Here is a 13,130-nt window from a genome sequence, read left to right as displayed (position 1 = left end):
AAAAACCTATATTTCTATTTCAGGGGTTCTCAAACATTTTCATGTCAAGGAGCCCAGAAATGATATGCAATTAGCCGCCGATCCCCGTCTAATATGTTGTTCCATTGATCCTCCCGCTACAAGCTCGTCGCGCGGCACTCTGTGCTTGTACTGTAGATCTGCTATTTTTCAACAGCTATAACATAAGTATAACATATGTTCCCGTCCAGAATGGGCTAAAACTATCATTTTAAGGGTGAACGGCCCTTTACTATTTCATGTTGTATTTGAAGAACAAATATGGTTTCCTAACACTAAGTGTATTCTATCTACTAAGGTACCAAGTCATGATGTTACTGTACAGTAGCATTTCATCAATTAATTTATTACATTTTTTATGTATGTTTTGCAACTAGAGAAGTCTGAAAGGTTAGCAGTGTAACAACTTCACTGCTCATGGTTCTCGGTTGTCTACCATATTTCGTGTACAGTATTGTATTAAGTTATACTGTAATAGTTATATAATCTAAAGAGTTATATATTATCTCATAGTGTGTATGTGTATATATATATCAGATTATACATTAAATAGATATAATAGTTAGATATTTTGACCCCTCTGTCACATGGGACTATTTGTGCAGCAGCAGCACAAGTTCCCGAGGGGTCAAAGTTGAACAGAAGGTAGAAATAGGTCAACATGACGTTAGTTTTGTATATTAATTTATGTTTTATGCGTGGCCCATAGTGCTCAACCTTTCACTTGAGCTGAGCTCAATTCTACAAAATGTCTTCTAAATCATGAAAATCTGAAAAACCTATTGACATGAAAATGTTTGAGAACCACTGACACAGAAACGTGTCAGTGGTTCTCAAACATTGTCATGTCCAGGACCCCAAAAAATATCTGTATATTTGCCCTCCGAACCCCATCTCAAAATATGTTGTTCCAAGGACCGAAGATGGTCCATTGGGAAAGGAGACATTTTTCATAAAAGATCCATACATTTTCTTTGCATTTCAATTCAATTAATTTCATTCAGAATACTATTGTGCTAGTTTAACCACTTTCCACGAAAATCTTATGCTGCTGGTTTTGCTTATATGTAAATGTATTTACATTGCACTTTGGCAATACAAATATTCTCCCTGAAACTTACATTTATACATAATATACCTAGAATCTGAGTTTGTGTTTGAACTTTTTACCTCTCAATGGGGGTGAGAAGAATTTGCAATCGGTGGTATTATGGCATTGTAAACACTGTCCACGTTTATTATTAAGATTTGGCAGAAATATCACTGTATCACTGATCTGCAGCTACTCAGTCAGGGGTATATACTGTATAAACTGAAAGATGGAGTGCCATGATTTTTTTCCACCCTAAAACATCATCAGGTCATAAGGAGGAGGAGGAAGTTTTTCAAAACAAAAGTGTACAGTATTTGTTAAAATGTCGTTTTTATGTGGGCACCCCCACCAGTTAATTAAGTATGTGATCCACCTGAACTGAAGCCGCACCCACAGCTGTAGTTGTATGATAAAGGGGGAGGGGTTAGGGGAGAGGCTGATAGTGTGATGTCAATATATTACTGTTTTTTTCATTGGCACGTTTGACTGTCAAGGTTGAAGGGATAGCGGTCACATACTGAGGAGGTGTTTGAAGGGATAGCGGTCACATACTGAGGAGGTGCTTGCTCAGCCTCTTAAAGGCATTGATACTACTCAGTGCATGTCTCCAACAACAACCGCAGGGGGGAGGCTATTCCATGTTCATTAGCTACAGTACTTTTTGTTAAATGGTCGATATTTCTACTTAACCGTACGTACAACTTACAGAATGTCAACATTGCTTCCTCCTAATCACTTAACTGGAACAGTTAAAGTGCTGAACGGTACTGTCCATTTCCAAGATTTCCCCCCCCCCACTAAATGACTAAACATTCTCAGAATGCAAACTAAATATAGTTCTCTCCACCAGGAGAACATGTTTTCATGTAGTATCTTGTACTATGAGGTAGGGTAGCGTCGTATTTCTTCTGCCCGCCAGGCCAAGTGCCTCAATTCTTTAAATATTTTTCAAATCGGTCAAAAGAATTTGCAGTAGTAGATGTAAAATCTATCCGTCATTAGGAGTGTTAAGTAATATAAGTAATAAGTGTTAATTAATATAATAATCGTTGCTGTCGGGAGGAAACCTCATAACTCCACTGAACCAACGGAAAGTAGTAAAGAGTGCTTTGGACAAAACTTCTTAACTCCATTGGACCCTCAAAATGTCTGCTAAAGCAACTAACTCCACCACCTATAAATATAAAGGTTTTCTTAATTTCCTGAAAAATGTTATATTTTTCATTTCCTGAAAAATGAACATTTTGGAGTTATGAGGTTTCCTGTTTTGTCAGAGTTCATGGTTTGAGCTTGTTGGCCAGCTGTTCCAGCGTAGCGACCATCATGTCCTCTTCTTGTGGCGAGGCTCTGGTCCAGGCCAGGGGTAAGTGTGAGGCCACAGCTTTGCGGTCTGCAATAAATTGTAGGTATGAACAGTATGAGACAAAGCAAGAACCCAGTGGTGTATGAGTAGTTTGTAGACGTTTAACCACTTTCCACATGGCAACCCTATTTTGGACATTTGGACAGCAAAATGAAAATGGAACCTAATTGCCGATCTACAATGTGCTGCGACATGTTGTGTGAGCCTGTAGATTCGCTATTTGAAATGTTCATTGTGCAACAAAGAATATAGGGCCAACGTACTCCACTCCAGTACTACAGTTTAAGTATATATATATATACTGCTAGTCAAATATTATTCAACTTCACTACAAGTCAGTGATATTTGCTCAGTCAATATATTATGAATAGCCTCCGTACACAGTAAAATACTTAAGGCTCTATTTTCGTCCATGCTAAACCCCTTATCCCTAAACTTATTTGCCTTTTTTACTATTTTGAAATAGTTCAACTAGCTGATCTACATCGACACGTTGTGAGCTTGTAGATTTTAACTATTTAAAAATAGTAAAAAGAATAAAAATAAAATAGTAAAGAAAAAAATCGACAAAAATAGAGCCCCTAGTGTTTATTTAAAACTCTAATCCAGGGAGCCTGTGGCTCAGGAGGTAGAGCGCAGGTCGTCCAATGATCCCTGGGTCGGCGGTTCAAATCCCGGCTCCTCCTCCTCCTGTCCACATGTCGAAGTGTCCTTGGGCAAGACACTGAACCCTACATCGCCTCCAATGAGTCGGTCGGTGTGAGCTTTGCCACCGTCGGTGTGTGAATGTGCGAAGTGAGGACGCTGGCGTCGACTGTTCGCCGCGTCACCTCCAAATGTATGAATGAACGAACCATTGTAAAGCGCTTTGAGCACTTGGAAAAGCGCCATAAAAATGCAATTCATTATCTTATTTTAACACCGACTGTGTCTCACCCTGGAAGAAGAGTCCACTGGACTGCCTAGCAGCTCCGTCGGCTGACAGGGCCAACCACACCACCGTGTCTGCCCCCATGGCCTCTGTCCGCAGTTTGTTCTTCATCTTGTCGTAGAAGTCTGGCATGGATGACCGGACAGCTATGGAGGAAGTTAGAAACACAAAAGAAAGGCTCCAAATTCACTCACAAGTAAGCAGGCCGACAGACTTGGTATCACTTTTTTTCCCTGGTTGGACGTAGCGCGCGGAAAGAGAACACGTTATTCCAACCAGTTCCTTTCCCCTCCATCAGGCAACCCCTGCTGGCCAGGGGGAGGCGGTTTATCACAATTAAATAGGCAGTTGTCTGATCCTACTCCACAGGCGGCACAGGCCTACTCCAGAAGCTCATAGTTGAAAGAATAAAATAAGGCGTAAATAATTCAACCCAGGAAAAAGACGACACATGCCACATCGCAATATTCAAAATACACTGTTAACTCTCCTATCACAATCTAACAGCTACCGTCATATATAGCCCAGCCCGGGCGCCCGCTGGCCTAGTGGTCCAGGCGCATGAATTCCACATATAGGCCTGACAGTGTGTTGCGTGTTCGGGTCCCGTTCATGACGACCTTTGCTGCGTGTCTCTCCCCTTCTCTCTCTCCCACTTTCCTATCAATAAAGCCAAAAACAAATGTATATAGCCCGGCCCTGATGACACGATTTGAGAGTGTGTTGGGTGCTCTACTGCTATAAACACAATCAATCCAGATCATAATTATGCAGCACAGCGATTGACTTACGTATGGCATGAGATCTGTTCTCTGTATTGTTACCTGGTGTGTCTGCCCAGCCAGGGTGCATGACGGAAAAGTGAATGTCTTTGTGTTGGGATGCCCATCGCTCTGTCAGGATCACCTGCTGCCTCTGTCAGAACAAAAGCATGGGGCACTTTAACAGGTGTAAACATTTGATCTCTTGAATCCTCAAGGACTAACCCAACCCACCTTACAAACAATATGAATATATGTTGTATAAAAGAAGGTGTAACACAGTCAGATTATTTAAACATTCGATGGACCACTTGTAAATATGCCACGGACCACTGGTTAAGAAACAGTGCTTTAAGATATAGGTCTCGTCTGTCCCTCCCAAGTACAGTGTCTCCATTTCATACTTTGTTCTGAGCGTAGGCCATGGTGCCATCAAATGTCCCCTTCTCACACTGCATGTCATCCACTTTCAGCTTTTGCACCAGCATGCCTCCTGATGACACAGTGATCTGCAAAGATGGCATAGTAAATTATTTTTACAGTGTGACTCTGCAAGAGGCTAGGCTGACATAGCTGAGGCTAGTCATCTATGTCAGCGTGTCTATTTGCGTCTGTGGCACTGCCTGGAGCTAATTTAGCTTAACTACTACAACTGTCAGCGCCAAAGTTTGTATACACACTGCCAGTAGGTTCACAGAAGTATCTCCACTATTTCCCCCACCTCCACATATGTTGTAAAGGTTTTGAAACATTTAACTTTTATTCCATAATGGAAGTAAACAGGACTGCAATCGATTACCACGCCGATTATAACATGTGTGCATCAGTGTGGTCAAATTCAAGCTCTTAAACCACTTTCACCACCTGGTGTTCCCTATTTCGGGCATGGCATCATCATATGCCATCATATGCCTGCATCTTTGCATAACACCATACAACAAAGTAATAAAGACAGGCCACAACCCACCACTCTGGGGTCTTCAGCTTGTTTCAAGGTAGGTATCAAGGCTGTAGTGAGGATGTACGTGCCTGCAAATAAACACAAGCGGGGAGAAAACAAGTCGGCAACCCATTTCTTGGACGCTCCACTTGCACCGTTAAGGCCTTTTCAGACGGGGAGCAGCTGACGACTCGACGTGCCTTAGCATTTCATTGTCAATGAGAGGCGTGCGTTTATTTTGGACACGCGGAGAAGTTGAGAGGCGATTACGTCAGCGGGCCACCAGACCAGGATTGTGGTGATGTTTTATTTCATGACCAGACATAACGCCTGCGTCACTCGCTCCCCGTCTGTAAAGGCTTTTATATATACTGTATACACGAGGTTTCATCCCTGCTTTGGCTCAGACGGAATTAAATAAATGCATTTCCCTTTGCAAAATGTACTGTCAGACATGTTTGATAATGAAATTCATATTTGATAATATCACAATAAACAGAAATGTATATTAGAGAAGTGTCGATCTCTCGGTTTGCTTTACAAACCCTGGTTGTTTTTACTGAAATACAAAGTGGCATATTAGCGTTCCCTTTCTTTCTTACCCAGAGTATTTGTGGCAAAGTTCTTCTCCAAGCCCTCCTCAGTTAGTTCTCTCTGATTGACCATACACCCTGCATTGTTGATCTAAAGAAAAGGAAAAGATAAACCATTATTTTCACATCTTAGGATCTAAGGCTAGCAAGGTCAGGGTCGTCTTTTAAATCTCTTCTGGAAACATATTATTTTTGACGCCAAGGCATTTTTCTATAGTGTGCGTATACTTTCTTGCATTGTTTTATTGATGCCATTTGGTTTTATTTTTATTTTGTCGTTTGCTTTTTACTACACTGTTTTAATTCCTTAGTGTTATCTTGTTGATTTGTTCTGTAAATTATTCATTTCACAGGTTTTGATGTCTCAGTGTTGTGCTCATATACGCATATACGTACCAATACATGTAAACTGTTATTCTGTGAGAAGTTCTGAGCGAACTCCCACACTTGCTTAGCACTGGACATATCCACAACATGTACATGAACACTCTGAGAAGAAAAAACAGAAACTGAATAATTAGTGATATCATATTAATCATTTGTACAGAATGACACCTGCTAAGAGCTCGCAGTATAGACTTTCCATGTTTATTTCGACCGTGTGTCTGTGACAAACTGTCTTGGTCCATCGTATCAGTGCAGAACTATTTAGACACACGGGTCAGTCTCTGAAGCTTTGACTTTACACAAAATACTTTGTTTTACCCGGTTCATCACTAGCCTACATTTAAGCTACGGTTTGCTTCTGCATTGTGAGCCACTCTGGATTTATTACAAAAGTCTAAGAGACCAGGACATATTAGCAAGCCAAGGACCCATTATAGCACGTGTTTCGCTCCATAATGTCTTCAAACTTTCACATAACAACAAAACATGTACTTCAGAGCCCAATATGGTATGAATGGAAGGTGTGTGAACTACCAATCCTCACCTGACTTTTAGTCAGCTCCATGATGTCGTCCTTGGCTGCCTCTGCCCGCCCCCTGTTGCGACATACCATATGGACCGTTCCCCCTTTAGACACATAAAGAAGTCATTATGGTGGACAGACTACATTCACATTTTTTCTTTTCCAAAGCTATGAGAAAGCAGAATTGTGTTACTTCTATTTAGCACTTGGACAGATGTGGCCATTGTCTTTGGAGTTCCCAGGCCAAACCATACAAGGATACGAGAAAACATGTTTACCTTTGACATACATTGAAACTTTACAACCTTATGTTACAACAAATGATCTGTACAGTATTGTGGACATTGCAAGTGCATTGCCTTATCATACTTTTCACTCGCCCTCTTTATTGTCAAGAGGATGCTTTTTTTTTCAAAGGGGCCTTTCTGTGTGGAGTTCGCATGTTCTTCCCGTGTCCCCTAGGGCAGGGGTTCTGAACCCGTGGGTCGCGACCCCTCGGGGGGGGGGGTCACCAAATTATTTTGGGGGGTCCCCAAATATTTTTTTGCAACTGAATGGCCGGAAAATGGAAATGAAGAGTTTACATATAGTACACATAGTACATGCATACACCTTCCCTAATGATTACGGTACATCTGGTTTCAGTATTTATTTATGGTGTATCGTCTCTATTATTAAGGTTATTGTAGCAGTCAATTCGTATTGGGGGGCGGGGCGGACGTCCCGAGACATTGCCAAAGCTTTTCTGGGGGTCCCGGCCAAAAACGTTGAGAACCCCTGCCCTAGGGTAGGTACCCTCACACAAAACATGCAGTAATCCTGGTCTCTAAAACTACCTCCCCCTGGCCAGCCGGGGGGCCTGATGGAGGGGAAAGGAACTGGTCGGAAATAACGTGTTCCTTCCACGTGCTACGTCCAACCAGGGAAACTCCTCATGCATAGAAGGAAGCATGAGGTCAGTCCGCTGCCCCCCCAGGTTGGCAGAGGAAGTGTAGCACCCAGGATTACATTAGATCATTGACACTGGGTGAAAAAAATATTTTTTTTAAAATAAAGAATATTATGCATTTTGTCTTTTCAGACGATCATCTCAGCACATAGCTATACCCTTCCGGAACCCGGGATACCTTTTTTTGTATTTGAGATGAGGTATCCCACGTCATGTCAAATACAAAAAAGGTGTCCAGGATCCAGGATACTCCTGACTATTACCGGCTGGCTATACTGCATTACAGTTGCATTGATTAGGCATACCATTATTTTAAAAGCATCATTCATTTACCAAGGGTCTTATTGTAAAAAAATGTAAATATCTCACCTCTTTTAGCTATTTCCAGGGCTGTGGCTTTTCCAATGCCGCTGTTGGCCCCTGTTATCATGAAGGTCCTGCCACTTAGGTTCACATCGAGGTCCCCTGGATTGAAACGCTTCGCTGCAGCTTCATAGCCACTCCTGTAGGTCAGAACAAAGGTGAAACATAGTTTATGCACTATAGCTACCACCACATACAGTATATAAATGAATAAAAGTTGCATGCTGCAAAGTGCAAGGGTTATTTTATCAGACCTAATCTGTCACGGTGTCAGTAACACTAACAGTTGTGGACCCTGTTGTAAACAAGTGTAATGCTTTATCATGGATCGTTCACAAAGTAACAGTTTTTATATTGACTTGTGTTTTCGGTTAAAATGTTTCATTCGGCATACTGTGAAATGAAAACATCAATCAATCAAAGTTATTTAACCACTAAAACAATTAATTAATTCCTAATGAATAGAAAACACGTCAGTTATTGCCTATACTCACATGTCCGAAGAGGTTTAGTGGTTAATGGACATTGCACAAGCTGATTGGGTCAGGTCAGACAGCGTTACACAAAGCACATAGCCTAGTAATTACACTTACTTGGTGTACTCCTGAAGACCTTTGGCTATCCAAACCGCGTTTCTGTAAAGTGACATTTTCTAAGACAAAGCACTGATCTGTTCGGGGAAGAGAAGACCTCCAATGTGACAGTAACCAGGCACAAGTTAACGTTAAAATAGACCTCACCTAGTAACGTAACGTTATTATATGACTGACTACAACAACAACAACAGAAGAAGCAATGGTTATGTAGTAAAAGGGACGGGTCTCATGTCTCACGTGGCCATGGTTTCCACTTTGAATTAACTAATGTGATCCGGTCTATATCCCGCCTACTATATTCGGTCATTTTCACGCGAGGAGGGGTCACACTCACACAGCACACACGCAAACATGGATGAACCGTTTCCTTATCCGCTCAAGAAAGACCCAGTCCAGCAGCCTGACACGAATAAAACATAGCATCTGCTGTTTGTTTCGAATCACTTCTTATTTTATGAAGAAAAAAATGGCCACAACCTTGAGTGACTTAAAGCCCCCGTCGTTTACCCGTATGTTTAGCTTCATTTGTGCTTTATTTCTTATCATTGGACGCAGGCCAGGCACAGGCTGACAGGCAGCACAGTGCAGCACTCCTATGTACTATGTTTACCCAGGGTAACTGGACTAAGCTCTCTTGTTATTCGGATGCTAACTAGCGTAGCCACCCCAGCTAGCTAGCCTAGCCTCTCACATTCATGAATGGCAGCAACTGACGCTGAAAAACAACGTGTTGCTTTGTACCTTTGAAACGTCTTTAATTTGATGAGCTGCCTATTTTGCCAATGAAATAGCGTCGTCACACAGACTGCATGATATCGTCATGTTATGTACCATTTATTCCCCCGCACACACCAGTTGTCAGGATGGCCGAGTGGTCTAAGGCGCCAGACTCAAGGTTGAAACCTTCCATAGGATTGGGTATTCTGGTCTCCGAATGGAGGCGTGGGTTCAAATCCCACTTCTGACAGAATCTTTTTGAATTTTCAATACATTATACATATCTAAGTTACCCATAAACTGGTAAACTGGATTAACTTGATTAAGTTTATTTTTGTCTTCTTCTGATGTTTGACGTTTCATGTAACGTTAGCCTTCTAATTAGCAGTCTGGAGTACGTTCTAATATTTAGCTACCGGTAAATCTGTTTCATAACATGATCTCAATCTCACACAGGCACCCGAATTTACCTTGATTCAGATTAGCCTACTACTACTGCTTTGCTATTTTGTCCGACTGCAAGAGCAGAAACCCAATAATTTTACTCTGCTATATTTACTTTTTAATGTATAGTATTAGCTCATAAAGCTTATAGCTTTCATTGAACACAATAATATAAACACCAGTCAATGCCAACTATTGATTGCAAGTTCAAATACGTTATTCGAGTGCTATGAAAACCAGTTGTCAGGATGGCCGAGCGGTCTAAGGCGCCAGACTCAAGGTTGCTCCTTCCATAGAAAATGGGTATTCTGGTCTCCGAATGGAGGCGTGGGTTCGAATCCTTCTGACATTACTTTTGCGCCGGAAAGAATCATATTACGTTGTGATGATATGAAAGCCAAGAACTATGGCACCTTGACGAATTATTTACAACAATATAATACAAAACATCTCGTGTAGGGTAGGCTATATAAATCACGTGGTTTTGGAATCCATACTCGAACTTCATGTGGCCAGTCTTTTGACGTATAGTAGTCATCTGATGTCACTGTACTGTACTGTAAATAAACTAAAGCACTATATAGTCTACTGTAAACAAAGTGAAAGCATATCATATGGACTCTCAAACTGTGCGCAAGTTTTAAGGCTGATGTTGGTGCCCACTGCCCATGCTGTCTCCCAGGCCATTATACAAAGTAAATACAAAAATAAAACCATGTAACTTTCTTGCCATCTTACCAATACAAGTTGTTTTAGGTGTATCATCCTAAGCCTCAAAACTATAGGTTGCTGGCTGCTACAGTGCTACTACTACTACTACTACTACTACTACTACAGCAGTGTTCCAACATTGTTTCAACTTCCGGGCCACCGATTGGCCGGTGCCCGGATCGTGCAGGCTACCATTGGCTGGTTCCACCTGGGGTTCCACCTGGGGTTCCAACCCAGGAGCCAATGGGGGCATGGTCCCGCCCCTACCTCTCAGTAATTCCAAAAACAGCACGGCGGCGGCCATCTTGTTACAGTGTGCGGTGGATGGACGTATTCATAATTTTAATAAATCGTACAAGGTGTTTGGAAAATATTTAAAGGCAGCGGGGCTTTCTCCAGGGGCCAATAAGGGATCGAATTTAATTTGGAACATTTCTGTCCATTTTTGGCTTAGTTATGGACGTGTAGTATCTGTTAGCATGTTAGCTAGCTGCTGGATGATGATGGTGATGATGGGTTCTTAATATCATGTGTGAATATTTGATATTTTTTTATTAAATCGTACAAGGCGTTTGGAAAATATTTAAAGGCGGCAGGGCTTTCTCCAGGGGCCAATAAGGGAACGATTTTAATTTGGAACATTTCTGTCCATTTTTGGCTTAGTTATGGACATGTAGTATCTGTTAGCATGTTAGCTAACTGCTGGATGATGAACAATGAACTCAAGTGTCACAAAGCAAAGCAACACGAAAAGCGATGGTAATAGTACTATTAGCCAGCTTCTGCTGACCTATATGGGGTGCGAGGCCCTGCATTGCTCAATAACCTGCTTTGATGACACTTTTGTCCTTTTGTATGTTTAAATCAAATGTCAAATTATAGTTCAAAGACACCAAGAAGATAGTCTGTGATTACAATATCAATTTAAAATGTAAATCGCTCTGGATTAAGAGCGTCTGCTAAATGCCTAAATTGTAAATTGTCCCCTTGCGCTTAGGGTCCGGCCCATTCCTCTCTGTTATGTCATATTACGAGCATTTAACTTTTAATATCACAATTTTGTAGCTAATCTTTAACTGAATCTGGAAGTCTTCCTTTATTAAATGATTCTTCATAGTCTGGAATTGTAACTGATCAATTTTCTTTTGTGACTTTCGCCTTTATTTTATATGGAGGGACAGTCAGTGGTGTAAACTTTATTTATATAGCACATTTCATACATAAAATGCAACTCAAAGTACTTCACATGAAAATAAAATAAAAAATAACAAGCAGCGGAATGCCAGAAACAAAAAGTAGGTCAATCTACAATTAGCAAATAAAAATAGCAATACAAAACTAAAACATTAAAAATGGTAAGGAAATTTGTATTGGATAATACATTTTAAATTGATATTCTTAGATATTCAACTTTATTGACATTTATAATTAAATTGGTGTCTTTACACTGTAGAATTTTACATTTGATTTAAGTGTCTATTTGTTTGTCTCTAAATGTTTTGATGAATTGAACAATGCCCTTTTGGTAAACAAGTGTAAGGCTTAATTGGGTCGTCCACTCACAGTTAACAGTCTTTGTATTGAGTTTGTTTTTGAAATGTAGGCCTACTGTAATTCTGCAAACTGTTAATAAATATTTAAATCAATCAAAATTGACATTTCAACTATTGATCAGACGCTGTGCATTGACGACACCTACAGGTCATTCATTTTAATTGCATGCATGCAGAGAAATCACAACATTGTGAGACGCACTGGGTCGTTGCCATGTTTTGCCACGGAAACCAGCGACCTGCCTTGTGTAAGTAAGTAAGTACATTTTATTTATAACGCACCTTTCTTAACAATGTTACAAAGTGCTGTACAGTGACACAATCAAATCAATCATAATTAAAACAGTGACAGTACAACAAGCAAATAAGAACAACATAATCAAGTCAAATAAAATCAGAAAAATGTTCCCGAAATAAAAACGTTTTCAGTGGACGAAGCCAGGCTTGATACGAGCAGACGTGGCAACGCCATTGAAACACAGGGGCAATCTCCCGCTGGCCGAGAGGTTGGAACTCACGGTCCAATGGGAGCCTGCATGCTTTTGGGCGGCCAATAAGGGCAGGGGTAAAACAGAGAGGATTGTTCCGGATCCTGCGCGCAGGGTCCGGCCCATTCCTCTCTGTTATGTCATATTACGAGCATTTAACTTTTAATATCACAATTTTGTAGCTAATCTTTAACTGAATCTGGAAGTCTTCCTTTATTAAATGATTCTTCATAGTCTGGAATTGTAACTGATCAATTTTCTTTTGTGACTTTCGCCTTTATTTTATATGGAGGGACAGTCAGTGGTGTAAACTTTATTTATATAGCACATTTCATACATAAAATGCAACTCAAAGTACTTCACATGAAAATAAAATAAAAAATAACAAGCAGCGGAATGCCAGAAACAAAAAGTAGGTCAATCTACAATTAGCAAATAAAAATAGCAATACAAAACTAAAACATTAAAAATGGTAAGGAAATTTGTATTGGATAATACATTTTAAATTGATATTCTTAGATATTCAACTTTATTGACATTTATAATTAAATTGGTGTCTTTACACTGTAGAATTTTACATTTGATTTAAGTGTCTATTTGTTTGTCTCTAAATGTTTTGATGAATTGAACAATGCCCTTTTGGTAAACAAGTGTAAGGCTTAATTGGGTCGTCCACTCACAGTTAACAGTCTTTGTATTG

At 40.4% G+C, this 13,130-nt stretch overlaps 1 protein-coding gene across 1 annotated transcript; it reads right to left on the bottom strand.

Moving 5' to 3' along the window:
• Positions 1-1,901: 1,901 nt before the first annotated feature.
• dhrs12 (dehydrogenase/reductase (SDR family) member 12) lies at positions 1,902-8,709 on the bottom strand. The gene is made up of 10 exons (XM_080785704.1): positions 8,515-8,709; positions 7,928-8,061; positions 6,631-6,713; positions 6,096-6,188; positions 5,709-5,790; positions 5,134-5,195; positions 4,571-4,675; positions 4,230-4,320; positions 3,411-3,551; positions 1,902-2,501 (listed from the first exon to the last, which is right to left on the bottom strand). Exons 1-10 carry the CDS (start codon positions 8,568-8,570, stop codon positions 2,389-2,391), a joined length of 960 nt encoding a protein of 319 aa, XP_080641830.1. The 5' UTR covers positions 8,571-8,709; the 3' UTR covers positions 1,902-2,388.
• Between the last annotated feature and the right edge of the window lie 4,421 nt (positions 8,710-13,130).

Source organism: Protomyctophum bolini (genome assembly GCF_963924005.1).
Source record: "Protomyctophum bolini genome assembly, chromosome: 16".
NCBI classification, from domain to species: Eukaryota; Metazoa; Chordata; class Actinopteri; order Myctophiformes; family Myctophidae; genus Protomyctophum; species Protomyctophum bolini.
Note: the sequence above shows the minus strand (reverse complement) of the source record. Positions and strands in the feature narration are given on the sequence as shown.